At 43.4% G+C, this 20,120-nt stretch overlaps 1 protein-coding gene across 3 annotated transcripts in view; it reads left to right on the top strand.

The window, feature by feature from the left end:
* Nucleotides 1-18,771, top strand: part of fbxw7 (F-box and WD repeat domain containing 7) — a 141,145-nt gene extending 122,374 nt beyond the window's left edge. For all 3 annotated transcript variants that reach the window (XM_071519708.1, XM_071519709.1, XM_071519710.1), the window contains 9 exons: nucleotides 588-729; nucleotides 4,282-4,416; nucleotides 6,057-6,180; nucleotides 6,331-6,467; nucleotides 7,197-7,310; nucleotides 13,530-13,711; nucleotides 15,047-15,272; nucleotides 16,450-16,660; nucleotides 18,215-18,771. In XM_071519708.1, coding sequence (XP_071375809.1) covers nucleotides 588-729; nucleotides 4,282-4,416; nucleotides 6,057-6,180; nucleotides 6,331-6,467; nucleotides 7,197-7,310; nucleotides 13,530-13,711; nucleotides 15,047-15,272; nucleotides 16,450-16,660; nucleotides 18,215-18,483 — 1,540 coding nt within the window. In that variant the 3' untranslated portion in view covers nucleotides 18,484-18,771. The remainder of the gene's footprint in view (nucleotides 1-587; nucleotides 730-4,281; nucleotides 4,417-6,056; nucleotides 6,181-6,330; nucleotides 6,468-7,196; nucleotides 7,311-13,529; nucleotides 13,712-15,046; nucleotides 15,273-16,449; nucleotides 16,661-18,214) is intronic.
* Nucleotides 18,772-20,120: the final 1,349 nt, after the last annotated feature.

Genomic DNA, 20,120 nt, shown 5'->3' with positions numbered 1-20,120 from the left:
GCTGATGGCAAGAAATGGCGTCTTGACTATCTAAATTAAAGGGATCTTGACCTAAATTATAATAATATAGCCATGTAATTGGAAATAGCCTGTGTAGAATGAAAAAGGAATAAGGCTAAAGAAGGAAATGACCCAAAACACCACTATTTTTGTTTTAATTTGGTTCGCAGAATAAATTGCCTTCAGCTGGAGTTCTTATTATTAAATCAATAATGAGCAAGAAATGCTTCTAGTGTCAGAGAAATTCTGGTATCAAAAGAGTCCAGCTTTAAAAATCCAGCTGCCCAGTATTTGCTCTTCCAGTGACCCCACAAGACAGCTCTTTCCATTGTCATTTTAATTGGTAGTGGAAATATCTGCAAAAGTTTTTGCAGAATTGCACCTTGTCTATATAAATGTCCCTAAATACTGTGTTAATACTCATTGTTTTTGTCCTCATTAATATTATATCCTCAAAATGTCTCTCAGAAAGCAGTTCTTTCACATCCTACTGCTAGTGTCTGCCATATTTTTTTGTAATAATCTCATGACATTCTTGATTTGTCCCTCCAAGGTGAATGATTTTATGTTTTTTCTATAAATTGCAGCCCAACAGGAATCGTCCCATGCCCAGCCACACCCACCACATTTGGTCACATCAGAACAGCCAATGGTCAGGGGCAACAGAGACGGCGTATCACCTCAATCCAGCCACCCACGGGTCTTCAAGAATGGCTCCGAATATTTCAGGTGAGTTCTCCACCGCGCAGCAGTGTTTCCTCCTCCTCTGTCCATTTCTCCTCTCCCATGGGCAGCTCTGAGCCCTCGAGCAAAAGCTCATCAAAAAGCAGATGTTGTGCCCAATCAATGTTCACTTAGTCTCAGAGATAATTGCTGCCTTGTTGTTCTGGCCCACCACATTACCATAGGCACTGTAGCGTGGAATTGGAATTAGCCCTACCTGTTCAGACTAAAAAGCAGAGTTCCCAGATTGCATTTTTCTACCACAGCCTTATGATCTATATTCAAAGTTGAACAGATGTTGTCCTCTGTGATCCTCTAAAGCACACTAGTGTTTTATAGCAGGAAGTTCATGACAACATTTAGTTTCCTCATCAAAGGGTGCTGCAGTATGGTTTGAGTCTGTACTAGATTTGGAGCTCCACCTTACTGTTTCTTTCAGTGTATTGTCCAAGGATAGCAGTGCAGACTTGAGGTCCGTTGAGAAGTCACTTTGGGTTTGTGATGAGCGAAGCTGAAGAGAGAAAATTGTGAAAAGTTTCTGACTTTCAGACAGTTCAGCAACTTTGTAGGGTATGGTCATTAATTTGACCCTGTCCTCGTGTAATATTTTAGGCAGCTCTCAGACTATTAGCGCAGTATACAATCACACCACTTCAGTGACCGTAGGTGTAAGGTTGGATGTCAAACTTAGGCTCATATGTCACAGCATGGAGGTCTTAAATATGACAAAACAAACTGACTCCTTTAGCTGAACCCATGAACGATAATGATGTGATAATGTATTTAGATGTTTATGTTTGGGACAATGAAAAATTCAGAATCGTACCTATTGTCCAAAAAATGTTAACCATGAACCACACAAGTTTATCTTTTCTGGCTTTTGATGAGGCAACAAAGACCTGTTAGGTTTTGGTCAGGTGAGTCTGTGGAATTTAAAGGATCTGTTGGATCTGTTTTGACATTGATAATTTTGAGTTCATGAGTAAACTTAAAGGAAACAGTTGCTTTTTAATTGAATTAGCCCATTCTGTAATAAAGCTGCCCTATTTATACAAGTTAGTGTGTGTGCGCGTGCGTGCGTGTGTGTGTGTGTAGTTGGCTTTGTATCCGAAACAACTGTACCAGTCATAAATATAATCTTTTGGAAAATAAATGGGAATAAATTATAGCTTTGCTCTTTGCCTTAAAAGCATTGTGTACAAGAAAATGGCTCCTTAAATGCAACGAAATTTCAAGACTCTTGTATTTCCTCATTGGCAGCTTGCGCAACGGGCTTAGTCAGCGAAATCTCTCGTGTTTGCCAGGCTAACTTTCTCTCCATCTCTAATTTGGTGAATGAAGCAGCTTTCTGATGTTATGGAATTATGTTTCTTGTGATTAGAGTGACAGTGTCTATAGAAACACAAACTGAAAAGGACAAATTTTTCATTTTAGACTAAAGATAATAATAATGACTAAAGAGACCAAAGTCACTATCATGTAACTGCTGGGTCTGCCTGTGACAACTGTGTTTTCAACCAGTCCTCAACCCGGACCTGCCACAGCCCACTGTCTTTAATCTGACAACCCAGGCAGCTACAGGCAGCCAAACCTCAAACATACATTCTATACATTCCCCAATCCAGTCCTAGCCTGTAGGCCATAAAGCATGTGAGAAGTCAAAGCTGCTCCAAAGCAGCATCGCTACAAAGAATGTTTTGCCCATTTTTCTAAAAACTTTCAATCAGACAAAACAAGTTTTGTCTGATTGAATTTGGGAATGATAATTTTAACAGTTGCCACTGATGTTAAGTGAATAGAAGTTGAGCCTCGTAGACTATTAGTTTCTCTGTTGACACCAATGTGTAGGCCACTGGTCACCAAATGGTTAAATCCCAGCCTATCATGAAGCCTTAGCAATCTATATAATTGAGTAAAATAATACGTTGGTTGACTTGAGCTTATACTTGCAGTCCAAACTCCTTATTTAGTACTGAGCTTGATGTAAACAACAATACAAGGCCAATCAGGTACCACTGGCATGGAAGGATTTTGCCATTGCCTCCTCAGTGTCTTTGTAGCTCAACTTGACTATACTTGCTGCAGGCAATTTGATTTGGGAGCAAAACAGAATGTTTTTTAACTTCAGGCAAAATACTTCTGTGATCTGTATTCAGAGTGGCAGTCTTTCTGAGGGCTGAGAAAAGCAATTTCAAAAGTATCAAATTAAACAGGCAATTGCTACAAATAGTTCACATATTCCCTGAATGTCTGAGTGAGAGTATTATATCAACAGTAATCAACAGCCCATCATAATGGTTAGTCACACAGTAGAGTAGCCAGCCTGATTACCCTACATGTCCATGTATCAGCACTATAATGACAGATATTAACTTTGTCTGCATCACACCCAGTTGTTTGGAGTTGTTGAAAGTAATTCTGGGAAATTAGTGAAATCACTAACTGAAATAGACGAGGCAGATTGAAGAGAAGTCGGTACACCAAAAAAGTTGATTGAGACAGTTCATCACAAAATAATTCTGAAATGAATTGAACATTAGAAACTGATATCTAACAGTGTAAGAGTATACAAAGGTGGATTTTTTGTTTAGCTGTAGAGTCTAGAATAACATCCAGAAGTAGCCTGCAATACTTGCAGTCCCGTAGGGAGCCATTAATGGAAAAAGTCTGAAACTTTTAAGAAACTAATTTTCTTAAAACTTGAGATGTGGCAAGTTCAATGGGAAAATAATCACAACCCTTTAAGCCAATGCCAAATTAGAGAGAGGCAAGAGATATATTTAAAATAATAAAGAAACACCAAGCACAAAGAAGAGTTGGCAAGTAAATTGATGAATGTAGTTTAACAGACTGGTAATTTCATGGTCTGCTAGAAGGTTAACTAGTAGCGTAAACAAATAATCATTCCCATCCCTGATTGGGAATTGTCAGCCTGTGTTTTTCATGATGCTTTTTGAACCAATGTGCTAATAGTCTGTGGCATTGACTGATCCTCCTTATGGCTGGGAGCAGGGAGTTGTTTGAACCCCCTGATTACCTTCAGAGCCAGCACCTCTGGCGAGAGCTTTTAGCTGCCAAATTACAGGTGGCTTGCATGCGCCACATTTTCCATCCAGCCTTATAGCCTGTAATCATTGTTAGAGTTCTGTGCTCCTTCACAGGAAAACAACTGTTATGCTGCAAGGTCCAACAAAGTGCCATCCTAGAGCCAGATTTAAACAGCAACTGAATATTCATCCAGAAGAAATCCCCCCACAGAGCTGTAATGACATACTTGATAGAGGCTGGTTCTTGATGTGTAAATGACCCTTTAATGTGTTGGCAGCCATAGAAGGGCAGGTGCCTCAGGCAGCTCACTGCTGTGGAAAGAACACAGTATACACACACAGGCACATTAACGTGTTACAGATGCAGTGACACCCACCTTTGCATGTTAGGATTCAAGGCCGTGTCTTTCCAAGGCACTCCACACAAAGTATGTGTAGAGATCAAACTTGCACAAGCACACTTAATATTTTATATTCCTTCTTACCCGTTCCTCTGTCCTGGGTGTTCCAGAGCTGGACTGGCCCAGAGAAGCTGCTGGCGCTGGATGAGTTGATTGACAGCTGCGAGCCCACACAAGTCAAGCACATGATGCAGGTGATCGAGCCACAGTTTCAGCGAGACTTCATCTCCCTGCTGCCCAAAGAGGTGAGTTCCTGAATCCCCTTCTCTGTTTTCAACCCACTCCTTCCTCTCTCTCTTGTCTGCCCTCTCCCCTTCGTCTTCCATACCTCTTTCCTCCTGCCCTAAACTCCCATGGGAATCCTTTGTGGGTGATTTCTGAATGATTGTTTCTGAATGAGCATGGCTCATAGAGACATAGTGTCCTGTCCAGCCCTTCTCCTGTCCCTGTCAGCTGCCACAGCATTCAAGGGAAACAATCAACATCTCTAGTAGGTGTTTTTTCTACACTGAGTGACAACACAGACATTCTGTGGCATTGGTGTGCCACATAAGGAATTCTTCCAAAGCATCCTCGATTCACCATACTTGGTAGCTCTGATCGAACGCTTAACACCTTGCCTCTGTCTCGTAGGTGTGGGGTTGAGGGGGACATATGTACAGCAAGGGGAATGGAGGAGAAGAGTGGAGAGTGAGGGAGTGCGATGTGAAGTTTAATGGTGTCAATAGCACCGCTTGCTCCAAGGCCAAATCCTTATAACATTTGAGATAATGTGTGTTCAGACTAGGATATGGGAGAGGCCTAAGCTCTCTCCTTTCATTTTGTTTCCCCTTTGCTGTTTTTCCTTTTTCCATCTTGTTCATTCTGCCTCCATTCGTTTGATAATCCCACTCCTCCCTCTTTCTAACGGAGCTGCTGGAGGTATATTGGTTGGAGTTGGCAGAGTAAAGTAATTTCAACAGGACAATCCTAAGGGCTATAGTATAGATATGGTTGAAATGGAGACTACTGGAGAGATTGTGCACTCGGTTATGTAACTGGCTCAAAAAGCAATCATTGACTCTTGAAATGTCCTCGAGCCCTGCTAATGACCGGTGGCTTACACAGGCTTTTCAGGTGATTGAAATGTGTCAGGGTTTGGGATGGGTCTTGTATGGGGCAAGTGAGTCATGCTAAAACTAAACTGTAAAACATGAAAACCTACAGGGGGAAGACAAAATAATGTAAAAACCTAACAATACATGAAAATCAATTACCTAATAAGGAATAGGGCCACTCTTAGCCGTCAAAACAGCTTCAGTCCTCCTCGGAATGCCGTCATACATGTCCTGAACTGTGTAACATGTGATATTGGACAAGATGGAAAAGCCTTTGGTTCTTTGAGAAATGGAGGTGGAAATCTACTTTGCACTCTGTTGCTCGCACTCTTCAGGCCATATTACTTTTTGCTCAGGGATCCAGGTTTTGTGCTCCTTACAAAAGCTTATGCATCTTTGTGCGCTGACCTTGGGTTTGAAAATGACATTAATACCAGCTTTGTGAAACTCCCAGTCTTCACTTTTTGTTAAGACTGTGTCACAGAGGTGTAATTTTTGAGGCCATAATTTTGTGGTATTTAGCAACTACCTTATTTGTCCATCTATCCCTGTGAGTGAGGTTCAAGTTGCAAACGCTGTTGCTGTTTTCTAGTGCAGTTTTGTCCGTGTTTGGCATATGTTGTCATAATTTTCTGTTCATTTTGCAATTGTGATATATTCACTTAAAAAGTCCTTTTTCATGTGGTGTTTTTGTTATTTGTCCCACCCCCTGTAGTAAATAATGGGGTCTCTTTCTCTTACCCTCTCCATTTACACCTCTCACATTCCTCCTCCTCGTCTTTCAACAGCTGGCTTTGTATGTGCTGTCATTCCTGGAACCGAAGGACCTCCTCCAAGCAGCCCAGACGTGTCACTACTGGCGCATCCTAGCAGAAGACAACCTGCTGTGGAGGGAGAAATGCAGGGAAGAGGGTGAGTCTTAAGTCTCTGCAACAGATGCAGGCAGCCAACATGTAGTCAGCCAATAGGAGCATTCTGAAACTACCAAGGACGTACTCGATAAATCCTAGATTTGTGCTCTCCGCAACCTACAGTCTTATGAGCTTCCTTCTGTCTCAACAGGCATCGATGAACCTCTGTCTCTCAAGAAGAGGAAAATTGTCAAGCCCGGCTTCACTCACAGCCCCTGGAAGAGTGCCTACATCAGGCAACACAGGATAGACACTAACTGGAGGAGAGGGGACCTCAAATCACCCAAGGTAGCCTTTTCTTCAAACTTAAATTCAGTCCATTCCCCGCAACTTGGCCTCAGTACATCTCATCAGCCTACTTGATACTAAGCTATTACAGATTTGGTATGAAATGGCTTTGAATTAGAGAAAACCAGACTGTTCGATAAGGCTCTGAAGTGTTGAGTTGAGGAAAGCAAGTGATGGGTCAGTTCCATGCCCGATAGTATGGTTTGGAATTATAATTGAGCTGCAGCACAGGATGGCCTCATTCCTCCTCCCTTTTAAACTAAAGACTCCATCTGTCTTGTGCCTGTTCAGAAGTTTTCCATAAAGCATGACTAGCATGGTAGAGTGAATCCTTAATGGGCCTTGTACGCCTTTGCTCATTTTGAAACGGCCGCAGGTTTTTCTGGACTGCCGCTGATATAAATTTGGTTACTGTGCTCTTCATACTCCTTTGCATATGCAGTGTGGTCTATCATTTGCTGAGGTAGCAGTCCTGTGACCCAGTACTAGCCAGCAGAGATTACACACACACATTCGCATGCAGCTCAATTGAAAGAGCTGTGTACACCTGCAGCACTTGATGACATTTGCCTCTAATCTCCTCATTCCTTTGATGTATAAAGCACCGCAGACTTGTCATTGTCCACCTCAGTTCTTGACATTTGCTTTGTTATTCTGCGTCCACCCGTCTATTTCCCCCTTTTGCATGTCCTTCTCACTGCACCTCTCTTTATCTGTCCCCTCGCAAAGGTGCTGAAAGGTCACGATGACCATGTGATCACCTGCCTCCAATTCTGTGGCAACCGCATTGTCAGCGGCTCTGACGACAACACGCTCAAGGTCTGGTCGGCCGTCACAGGAAAGGTAAGAGTTAACTATCTTTCTAACTCCTGCTTTCTCCCCTAGTCCTAATGGCTTAGCTTTCCACTGCATCTTTGGCGTTATTGTACTGTCAGACGTTAATGGACTGTAGGCATGCTATTCAGTTTCTAAGAGGTTCATTAAACTTCATGAATTTTTCAGACTTATTGATCAGGAATTGGAGGAGTTGTCTTGATTATTGCATACTTTACTCAGTAGTCCAGATTTGTAATAATGAATACCAGTGATTCTTATTTGTGCCATGTTGTACATTCAAGGATAGATACAAACACAAGGAACTGCTGCCTCTCAGCACCTCACTGTTCATTCGTGTGACACCCCCTGACCTGATAGTTATTGATTGCGGACATTAGCTCTTCCACATAAAACCATCCTGGCGAGACTCCATTTTGTCCTCTATTCTTTCCTGTTACATTTAGCCATTTTGCAGAGCCATGACTTGCTACACAGCGCAGGTCCGCAAGCACTGTTAGTATTCATAGCTGAGGCTGATGCAGTGACACAAACCATGTGCTGCAGCTTTATGGTGTGTGTTAGAAAGTAAGGCGTTGGTTGTAGTGTGGTGTTCAAGAAAGGTTCACAGATCCTAATAAATCACCATGCTTCCATGTCCCTGTGTTGGACTTCATTTTCACTGGCGTTATTGAAATTCTTCAGTACACAGTTCTTGCACATTTCTCTTTTCCACTCTACCTTCCTTGCATTTTTAAGTGGAAGTAAATTGGATAAGACTGGGACCACAGCACAGCTGTGATCACGCTACTTCATTTGGCAAAAATAAAACTAGGTTGAAAGAAAAGCCCTGAGAGAAATTGATATTCTGCATGATCACACCGCAGTAAGTTTCTCTTTCTCTTGGACACCATAGACCAAAGAGGGAAGACATGAGCTTCCTTTTCATTGCTGCAAAGGCTCACTCTTAGAGATAGTAAACGTTGGCATCCAGCCAAGCAGTGATTACACGCATATCAGTCACAGCATTTGCTGATCTGAACAGATCTTGCCAAGGTCATCTGATAGGCATGGAACACGGATTGGCTCTCCTTCACGGTACGGCTAATATCTGGATGACAAGTCGTTGAGTTACAGCTGCAGTGGCTCCATATTGGGTTGTGTAGGTCAGAACATCTGTGATGAGTCACATCACCAGCAGGCTGAACTGCTGTTCTGCTACCACCCTGCGTTCAGCCTGGCATCACGGTCACACAGTGTATGCATGCTTTTTGCAGTACGAAATCTACCATAGAATTGTATGTTTACGAATAGTTGAAGTCATGAGTGGAAGAAGAGATAAGCCTAAATCAGTTTCTGTGTGGGGACTGCAGTCAGAGCACATCCCACGGTGGATCTCTCGGCATCCCTCGGCAGGCCTTTACAGAGACCCTCAGTGATCTCTAGGCGTAACACAGGAGGGTTTTCTGACGGCCCTTGGATGCTTCTGGTAGTGACACCCCCCCCCCCATTCCACACGCACACATATATCTTTTCCTCTTCTCCTTGTATTGTAAATTGCCAAGATGTTTGCAAAATATGTACACTATAACTTTTTAAAAAGCGGTTTGTTTGACCTTGGTGTGTCTGTCTGTTACCTCTCAGCATTCCACTCCAAGGCCCAGCTTAAGCGGCGTAAACCCCCAGCCTGACTGAGAGCTCAGGGCAGCCATTTCCTCCCAGCTCTCAGCAGCCAGCGCCTGAACTAAGGGCTTACTCACAAATGGATCGATAAGAGATATCAAGACAATGATAATCAGAGTTGAGGAACACTCATTTCAGTCTCCAAAATGCCACCTTTTAATTTGTTGGGGCTACACCAAAACTCTTTTCATTTCAGTTTTCCTTCCTCTGTCCTTCAACACCCACAAGGTCTGAAAACATTGTCTGTTTGGATTTGGGTCATTTTTCAGTCATACTGCGATTCAGTAATGAGTTGCGAGAAGATTATACATTACTAGGGCAAATTGGCTCATAGTCTATCTTTTTCTCCAGCTCACACACTCGGAGATCAGCAGTTCATTTTGTCCTTTTCTTTAGAGGAAAGATTTGAAATGCTGTTCCGTCTGCCTCACTGTAGGTAGAGGAATTAAATGGATATGATGCGAAGGGAGAATGGTCACAGAGTAGGCAGATTGTGCCAAAGGATAGGGGAGGAGTAACACACTTGTTCTAGGCCACATGTGCTCTCCTCCCTCAGAAACCGTGTGTTCAGCCTCCACAGTTTACAGCCTTCAAAACATTGTCCCATGTTGGGACAAAGTAGACTGAATTAATGTAGCGATGTTCTCTCTTACATTATCCTCCACCCAACACGAGCATCTCTAAATAGTGCTAAAATGATGATGCTAACAGGAACATAACAGATGTTGTTTGTATGAAATGTTTTATGAATCTTTCCAATTTCCCTTTTTCAGTCCAAGAGGATTTGTTAGGGGTGGTGCATTTTTTAGAATCATTGGGTGTTTTTTTTGTTTTTTTTTATAGCTCCCAGAACAAAATGTTCTGTTATGTCAACAAAGGCACATGTCTGGGTTTTTAGGCCTGTTTACATGGACGTGGCTCGCATTTTCTTCATTTTCATCCAGCATTTCTCAATCAGTTAATCTCCATCATTTGTCAAATTGTTTTAACTTATTCAGCATTAGACTACAATTTAGTCTTGCAAAAAGGTTCAGTAAACACTAAGACAGAGTTGTTATTGTTCTATTTGTGTTACCAGTTCCCCTTACTTGCTTATTACTTTGTTATAGGAAAGTATAGTGAATTACACCCTTGCTGTGAGGCAATCAGAAAATGATTGTATGGGCACAGGATTTGTAAATGCTGTGCTCACCTACTAAAGAACTGAGCTGTTGCTTGGCAGTTGTGTTCAGATTATTACATTAGAGATTGAACAAACACTGAAAAGTTTGAAATGAAAGTGACATGAGAGCATCTGTCGAAGCTCGCTTGCACAGTTCAGGTTGGTGGATTGGAGGAATTCCATAGGGCTTGTTTGCCTGCTGCAGCAGCTGTTGCTTAGCGAATACTTTGCGGCACTGTCTTTACCTGGTGGACCTTTGTCTTTGCATGTCCTCCAGCTTCAGTGAAAGATGTCACGCTTCCATCCACACACACACACACACGCACACAACTCATTGCTTCAAAGGCGGCTGCCTGCTGCTTAACAGAGCGGCACACGTCCTTGGTGGTGCCAGTCAACAGTAGTCTCAGCTGTCAGCCAGATCTAAGGTGGCAGGACGGTGGACTCCTGCTATCGTATCCAGGGAAAGACGTCCTCTGCCAGATGCTCTAGCTGCATGGATACGCAGTTCACCTTCTCCTCATTGTGGTTAATCATATAGGAAGCTCCAGAGATTAGAGATTGCTTATGGTACGCTGCACAGAATGAGAATATTGACCATCTGATCAGACATTGGGAAATTAAACCCATTAAGCTTGCTTATTGCATTGTTAATTGTTAAATTAAGTTGGTGAATGCTAAATATCATTTGTATGTGTGGGTGCACGTGCAAGCACTTATGTTTAGATCTTCGCCCACTAGAGATCCCATTATTGTATTTCCATACTAATCCCTTTTTCTGCGGAGTGGATGTTGTCAGCGGAGCGAAGCTATCTGTGCATATAATATAATATGACATGGCATCAGCATGTCTGTGTACTCACATCAAATCACTAGTACAAGGAATGCACAGGTCATGATATTAGTCAGGGAAAAGGGCAAACTTTTCTGTCATGGGCTGGTAACTCACACAGAGCTAGGAATGCCTTTGGTCTTACCTAATTTAATTTCTCTCTTACTAGCGCAGTGCCCGTTCAAAATAGGCGTAGGCTATCAGTCCCTTGCTTTGAGCCCCGCTGCTGCACAGAGCGCTGTTCGCTTGTTTATTCAAAGTTTATTAATATTAAAAGTGACGCGTGTCCGATCCGACACTGCACGTCCTTCGGTCCCCAGCAATACACCCGCCAAGTGTGAAGTAGATCGGACGAACGGTTCTCGAGATATGCAAAGGACACACATACAGACAGAGATTCTTTGCTTTATAGTATGATTCCACCATGAGATGCAACTCAATTACATGCAGAGACCTTAGTTTTTAACTCGATTACAGAAAAAAAGCATAGCAAGCTGTAAAACTGACAAATAAACCCCACATATGAGAGAGAGGAAGACTGATGACCAAAAACAAAATGGCATAAGAAATCCAGGTCCAGGCACTCGAGGTTTGAAAAATGTAAAAGACTTTTAATTCAATGGGCTAGAATCATTAAAAATACACCAACGCGTGTCGGCTTGCGCCGTCTTCAGGGTGTAGTGAGTGTGGTGCAGTTATTATGCCATTTTGTTTTTGGTCATCAGTCTTCCTCTCTCTCTTAATTATTCCCTTCCATGAGCACCGGTGGTTTGAGGGACACCAGGCTCCTGCTACCTTTCTATCCCACATATGTTTAAGACAAACAAGAGAAACGCTGTTCCATGAATAGTTCCTTAAGCGTGCCTAATGTAGATTGGACTGTAGCCTGGATCGTCAAAGCTCTGAGAGTCGTGCAGTCTGGTTTGTGTCCCGACTAATGATATCTAAGTAGCCGGCTTGTAATTGTCCATTTTGTAATCATGCAGTGTGTCTATAATAATGTAATGGCTTGACATTTCCTGGGTTAGTTTTTTTTTTTTTTACTTTCGCAAAGTATCAGCTCCATGCATCTTTAGCCTCATTGACCTTATCTCTTGTATTTTTTTCTGATAAGGCCAGAGAATTTTTTGTTTTGGTCCAGAGCTCCATGACTAGTATAGCAGGATATTCTCCCATTTTAAATGAAATCCTTAAACGAACAGAGAGTGCAATGAAAATAAAACGCATTGTAACAAACCCTCATGTGTTCAAAAAAAGTCCTTCACAGGTTCATGAAAAGAATGCTAATCTTCTTTCAGCGCCAAGGACTGTGTTATTTTATATTTGTTCCACAGACAGATAAAGACTGCTAAGCCCTTCATTTCAGATATTCTCTCCTCCCACGCAGTGTGTGAGTAGGCTCTAATCACATACTGTGATTCCCATTCTTGGAACACCAACCACTGGCTTCGTTTCACTGGAAAAGTCTTGCATCCTAAGAGTATGATTACAACATGCTGCAGGTCTGCAACGGAGTGGCACACAAGAGTGGGCAATGTCTGCTGCAAATGCATTGTGAATGAGGATGCATGTTTGTGTCAGAACGTCATAAATAACACCGATATATTATGATAATCCATCAGTCGATTTAGTATCACAAATTTACCATGCATGGTGCCATATTTTGAGACTGGGGCTAATTCCCTGATGTTATGCTAGCTGCCATATTACCTCGCCTACTCTCCATACTATTGTAACAAAGCTGTGAAAAGGGACCAGCATGATAAAACAAGAGACACTTTAACGCTGTAGTGAGGTTGACAGTGAGGTCATGTCACATTGGCCCACAGTTAATGAAGTGATTCTCTTTATCACAGGGGGGAGAGAGAGAGAGAGAGGGGGGAAGAGAGGCTGCAGCTCCATCTTCCTTATTCAGTCCCTGCAATAAAAATCTCTTGCCCTGTTCTGCCGCTGACTGCTCAACAGCTTATCAGCTGCAGTCAGGGGGTCACATGTTGTACACCTCAGCGACACGCTCCATTCCGAACCTGACATTACCGTAGCAGCCGTCAGCAGCAACTTCCCCAGCTTGGTCCCCCTATCCGAAGAACTTTAATTGAATGCGTTTAAGATAATTAAATCGAGGTACAAATGAGACAAACTGTGGAGGCGCAAATTCAATTGATCAGAAAGATTTCCATAACTGCCGTAATCAATACCTAATCTACCATGCCTAATGAGGAGGAATGGGTCCGTTTCTTTATTGAAGGCAGTTGTCCGCCCCCTCTGCAAAAAGAATGAATAGGCCTCTCTTCTTCAACAGATAAGTAAAAGCAATTATAAAAGCCGGAGAAAGGTCAGAAAGATATTTTGTCCTCATACAGCAGCAGAAGGTATGGATGGACTCAGTATTCTTTCCCCTCAAAGGTCACAGCAATTTCATTTTACTTGTTTTTTTCCCCGAATGTGAATGGGGGGGTCATACAGTAAAGCCTCGGACGGATAATTTTCTGCTTTCTTTTACTCAATTTTTAGACGTATGAATGAAATGTCTTCAAAACCAATGGCATTGTCTTCCTTGTCATCTTTGCAGTGTCTGCGGACGTTGGTGGGCCACACGGGGGGCGTGTGGTCATCCCAGATGCGGGACAACATTATCATCAGCGGCTCCACTGACCGCACACTCAAGGTCTGGAACGCAGAGACAGGAGAATGTATCCACACCCTCTATGGGCATACCTCAACAGTGCGCTGCATGCACCTACACGAGAAAAGGTATGGGGCAAGCTTATCACATTTGTTATTGGAGCTGGGTACAATTTTTTTTTAAATTGCCACAGTGTTTCTGACATGATGCAAAACTAGCTAATACCATCCACTGGACATGTGCACCATGCTAGTCAGTAGGGCTTAACGATATTGACAAAAAATCTAATTGCAATTATTTGACAGAATATTGCAATTGCGATTTAAGTTTTTTTTGTCATTCATTTTTTAGAACTTTAAAATTGTTTAAAGAAAAGTAATTTTGTAAAAAAAAAAATAGTTAGTGTGCAGGATTTACTGAGTTTGAGTATGATGAAAGGTTTTCACCAAAAGATTACCTAGAGCACAAAAATACCTTGTTTAGCTAACTACTGCTACCAATAATTTTGGGCCACAACAGTGTCAGCGTCTTCCTCTTCTTCGTCTTCCATATGCTGTATTATTATTAGACTCATAACGCTGACTTTACAGCAACCCTAGCAAGCAAAAGAGCAGCGCTGCAACATTATAAGAGAGGACAGGATCTCTTATGAAGTGTGCGTATGGCCTCATGGTGACTGAATAGACCCTGTGAGCCAGACTTAAGTGAAGCGCTGCTCACTCATTCACTCAGTACTACACTCTGGAGACTCTAGTGCTCTTTTCGCCTTAGGGCCCACCAAGGTTTTGTGTAGCATTTGATTACTCACTCAGCGGAAACACTGCGAGCTACAGGCTGATGGTGAATAACATGTTGGAGATTTGCAACTATGTAGCGCTGCGAGGCACTTCATAAATAAAGAGTATGCTCTGGGTTTTTTTTGTTTTTTGTTTTTTTTTTGTTGTTTGTTTTTTTTGTTTTTTGTTATGTATATAGTATATGACTTTCTTTTTTCCATTCTGGTTGAAGACATTGCTCGAGGGCCACAGGTTAAGTAAAAGAGGTGTGTTTTCTGGAGTGTTTTTGTACATGCAAGTACGAACATGAATATGAGACTGTCAAAGTGAGGAGGCAACAAATGTTTCCACCTGCCTCATTATTCTTCCACTGCAACTGTCATCGTGTGAATGAGAGGTAGAGCAGACTATTGAATTTAATCTTGTGAAATGGATGACTGGAGGGAGACATTCCTTCCATGGGAATGTGTAGCTCAAAATAAAGAGTCCTATTGAATTCTGTCGCAACCGTTAGAGCTGTCTGCCACAGTGAATACAATTATCTGTGTCAAATGTCACACCCAGCCTCATAACATGAAACCACCAGACATAACATTGTCTCTTAAAATCTAGTGCTGTGCCACTGCAGGACTAGAAGTACCTGACCCGCTGTCTTTGTGTTTGTGTGTCTGTCCGCGTCCGTCTCAGGGTGGTCAGTGGCTCTCGTGACGCCACCCTGCGTGTGTGGGACATCGAGACAGGCCAGTGTTTACATGTCCTCATGGGCCACGTGGCCGCAGTGCGCTGTGTGCAGTACGACGGGCGACGGGTGGTCAGCGGTGCCTATGACTTCATGGTCAAAGTCTGGGACCCCGAGACGGAGACCTGCCTCCACACACTGCAGGGCCACACCAACAGAGTCTACTCATTACAGGTAGGTGATTTCATACACGCATCCAGTCGTTTAGCAAGCGTCTGTGTCCAAGACACCCAAGTGGGTTGAAGTAGATGCATTATTTGTTGGTTGGATTGGATTTGTACACCAGCTGAGTCTATCAGTCATTTACTATTAAACACCAACAAGGCCCCTCAAGATTAAATTAACGTCTGAATCTGTTCTCCACACTGCAGCGCAACCATTTGTTTACATTAATTGTTAGATAGAAATACTATATTGTGTAAATGGTACAGTATTGTTACTTGTCATTGCTTTTTTTATATCATGTGTTGTATGTTTCTATACCTGCCTCCAAATCAATGGCCTGGGATTAAATAAAGAACTGAACTATTTACAGTCTTCATTAATATGTACAACAGGGGTCTCATTTCTGTACAGTATAATGTGGCCATGAATCTTGGAAAGTGAGCCTCATTGGATATGAACAGCTATTCATAAAGCATTCACTCTTTGTGACTTGAAATGCCACTTGTTGTGCTAAGCCAGTTGCCTTGCCAACCTGGCGGGCAAAAAGCCATAAACAAGTCATTCTGTATTGATTGCACTAAGGTGTTTTGTCTTTTTTTTCTTTCCCATGTTTTTATATCGTTCTGTATTTTAGATTGTATCCTGTAAACAGACGTGCGTGTCTGTGTTTTATGTGCATACAGAATCAAATGTGTGAAGAAATTAATGAATTCCTCTGCCCTCTACAATGTCCCCTCGCCCACTCTGTGTGATGACAGTGCACTTTAGCTGGTGCCATCACCCTCAGAGAGGAGACTATTTACTGCATCCAGGCTACAGATAGATGGGTTCTCTACAGTATTGCATTGGGACGCTTTTCAAGTATTGGTGTTCTGGTATTGGACGTGGATATGGAAAAATATCAATAAAATTCATTACTTTCAATGAGTTCAATCGAAAGCCTATGAATAGAAACAATATGTTTCCATTTTGCTGTGTGGATAGAAATGACAGCATTTATAGCATCCACCGTACAAGTCCGAGTTAAGCCGAGATTTGCTATTATGCTCAGTTGGCAACTTGCTTTACAGCTGGTCAATAGAAATAAATTTCACCATCATTCAGTTTGTCTAGAAACTGACTAGGCACCATCTGAATGGAGAGTAAAATGTCGTGGGCTGAACTCGTTATCCTCTCTGCCTTCCAGTTTGATGGGATTCATGTGGTGAGCGGCTCGTTGGACACGTCTATAAGGGTCTGGGACGTGGAGACGGGCAATTGCATCCACACGCTGACGGGGCACCAGTCGCTCACCAGTGGCATGGAGCTCAAAGACAACATCCTGGTCTCAGGCAATGCTGACTCCACTGTCAAGATCTGGGACATCAAGACGGGCCAGTGCCTGCAGACACTGCAAGGTGAGTCCACCAAACCAGAAACCCTCTGACGTAGGCCCTGTTGAAAAAAATAGAACAGAGTAAATAAAAAAAACAAAAACAGAAAGAGCATAAGTAGCCTCAGAAATGACAGGACCTGGCTTGAAACAGTCCACTGAAAACACAGGCTAAAATGTCTTAATGATCCACTTGACTGTGCATGTCAATGGAGCCAGCACCTTGTGTTGGCTCCATTGACACTAGTCCAGTCTAATTTTCTTTGTCTGGTGTTTAAATAGTTTTAACTCCCATTAGCAGGACTGGTGCCTCACAGGAAGGTTGGAAATCTTTGCTGAATAGCAGCAGCAACCACCAGTGCCCCACCCCAAAAAGCCCTCATTAGAAAACTACAACCCTGTATTCTGGTTCTACAATCACAGCACACACCCCGTGGAACAAAGGGACGCCCCAGTGAGAGCACGAAGAAAGAGAGAGAGGGAGGGAGGCGGAGGATGGAAAGGGAGGGATCAGATTCGGGGGGGGGGGGGGGGGGGGGGGGGGGGGGTGTGACTAGGGGGTATGGCTGGTACACAGAGAAGGGATGAGGGTTGGGAAATTTTGTAGGTCACATAATTAGGTCAGTGGGCAATTTCTGCCATTCATTAGTGTGTTTTGATAAGACAATAGGCCAACAACAGGGTGCTCACTGTCAGCCGAGGTACTGGGAGTATAGGTAATGACAGAGCAGGCTGCTTTGTTGTGGAAATGTAGAGAGAGGAGGGGGGGGGAGTTGCGGAGATGTTGGGGGTTGGTGCAGGAACAGTGTTATATGCTTGTGTAAATGCATAGCCTTTGAACTAACCAGAGAGAAACGGCAAAGAGTTGAAAGCTTGTTTGAACACTGATGTTAAGATTTCAACAAAAAGCCAATTTTTCTCTGCAAATGGATTGTGAAAGTAGAATGCAATTAAAGATGTCTGAATAAAATAGCTGCTATAGCAACCCTGGTGAAAGCAGTTCGTCTGCCACCACTTGATTCTGCGCTTGTTTGTATTTGCATAGCCCTAATTGATTTAATTAAGATATCATTTTCATGCCCTAAGGGAAATCTTTAGTCACTGCACACATATAGCTACAAATAAAGGCATTTCAAGGAAGGCAGTAGCAGCCGTCCTCTTCACTCTAAATGCGGGCTCCTGCCAGTTGTCAGCACACACACATAAAAACACCAACACACTTGTACTGTGCCAGCTGTAGGTCTACTGTAGCTAGTTATCCAGTGTGACAGTGACAGGCCTCAGACCTGGCATCGTATTGCTGCCCATCATGAGCTTACCTATAGCAGGCAAGCCGTATTCCACTGGCTTAACGGCTCCAGAACTACGAGAGCTGAGAGTTTCTGTCTCATCTCACAAGCTCACAGCTGTTTTTCTTTCTGTTTTTGACTCTGTAGCATGTTCTTCCTGCCGCTATTCTCCTTCCCACTACCTCGCTCAATCTCTCATTCCCGTCGTCACAAACCCACCCTGTCCTGCCTTTGCCTCACGTTGCCTCGTTACATTTCACTGACTCCTCTCTTTTTCTGTGTGTCTCCAGGTCCCCACAAGCACCAGAGTGCCGTGACGTGCCTGCAATTCAACAAGAACTTTGTCATTACCAGCTCGGACGATGGCACGGTCAAACTGTGGGACCTGAAGACGGGCGAGTTTATCCGTAACCTGGTGACTCTGGAGAGTGGCGGCAGCGGCGGTGTGGTGTGGCGCATCCGGGCCTCCAACACCAAGCTGGTGTGTGCGGTGGGCAGCCGCAACGGCACCGAGGAGACCAAGCTGCTGGTGCTGGACTTTGACGTGGACATGAAGTGAGAGGGGGCGGGGAACGAGAGAGAGCGAACAGCAGAGAGGAAGGAACGGAGAGGGAATGGGAGACGAGGCACCTAGAAACCAGAGGGCCGCAGCCCGGAACTCTTCACCCAAACACTCACAAGAGCTCCTTTCGCTAATACCTACAACCACCACCACTACCAATGGGCTATCCTATCCTCTACCATCAGTATCTTCCCCGTCCCCTTTGGGCAAATGTTACTGACAAAGCCACAGACCCACACATCTGTCCGGCCCCTGCTTTTGACCCCTGCCACCCATATGAGGTGGAGGCAGATGGGGTTGGGCTGGATACTGGGGGAGGGAGGGGGAGGGGGGGGTGACTGGTCTGCCCGTCGATACGCTGGGAGAAGGAAGAGGAGAAGGAGGGGAAGGACTGACTCATCCACAAAAGAGAAGACTGAACTCTTTTGAAGTGACTCTCCACCCTTGCAGTTAGGGGGCAGCTTCGCACAGAGACTTGTTCACTCAAGCCTGACAGTCAGATGTTGAGATGTATAGAGATATATTATTTTTTAAACCCCCCCTCCCCACCCGTGGACACACACACACACACACTCATGGCCAACTGTTAAATGGAGAACATTGACCATAGTACATAGTACGCAAGGAAAAGATTGAGGGGTGGGGACATTATATGAGGAAAGTGGAGAGATTTTAAAGTTGAATTTCCACACACAGTTTTACCTAGACAAAGAGCTGCTTGATGTAGAGAGGAGAAAGTGGGGAAAGACGATTGGCTTCCAAACCGGGAGGCTTCAGCCTATAATCAGGCTCTTTTCTTGTCACTCCAGTTCCGTTCTTATTGTTCTTATTGGTTTCTGTAGTTTGATTTCTTCACAATGTCACACACAAACACAACTGTGAATTTCAATTCCTTTTGAACGTTCAGTTTATCATAAGGAAGGGGTTCCTTTTTTTTTTTGTTCTTTCTTTTTTTGCTCACTGTTGCCAACAGCAACAAATCCCAGTATTAGAACCTTCTCTGTTTAGGTTTGCTGTCATTATCTCACCACAAGGGTTTTTTTTGTCTTCTTATTTGAGTTGTTTGTTCTTCCTTTCTATTTTCTACATAACTGGGTTTGGAGCACTGCCTCCTCATAAACATAAATGCTGTCCAGAGTTTTTCAGAGTCTGGTTGGGGTGGCTCCTCGATGCCGGTGCTGTGATGAGAGGAAGTAAACGTTCTTTGCTCTAAGCGCTGTGGAATATTGCCCCTGCCCCCCCGGCCCCTTCCCCAGTACTGTTTTCCCCAGTGGCCAAACTGTATTTATGCTGCTAGATGAATGGAAAAAAAAAGAGATGGAACTTTTACTTGCTGTGACGTTTTAGTCCCAGACGAAATTCCAAATTGAACTCAACAAGTTTGGACTTTTTAAAAGACACACAGAAAAACATGACATGACAAAACAAAAGATAACATCCTACATTTTTGTTTTGTTTTTTTTGGTTTGTTTTTGCCACTGAAACTTGAGCCAAACGTGCCTCTACGAGGCTGAGAGGAGGGAGTGTGTCCGACAGATACTGACGGGTTTGCCTGCAGAGAGGAAAACGAGGGGATGTACACTGTTGGTGTGCGTGTGTGCGTGCATGAGTGCGTGTGTTAGCGTGTTAATGGG

The sequence above is a fragment of the Centroberyx affinis genome, unplaced genomic scaffold, assembly GCF_046629955.1.
Source record: "Centroberyx affinis isolate AG114_WGS23_722 - 3 ecotype Tasmania unplaced genomic scaffold, CSIRO-AGI_Caff_v1 ptg000723l_1, whole genome shotgun sequence".
Classification (NCBI taxonomy): domain Eukaryota; kingdom Metazoa; phylum Chordata; class Actinopteri; order Beryciformes; family Berycidae; genus Centroberyx; species Centroberyx affinis.
The sequence above is the reverse complement of the archived record's forward strand: the minus strand, read 5'-3'. Positions and strand labels throughout refer to the sequence as shown.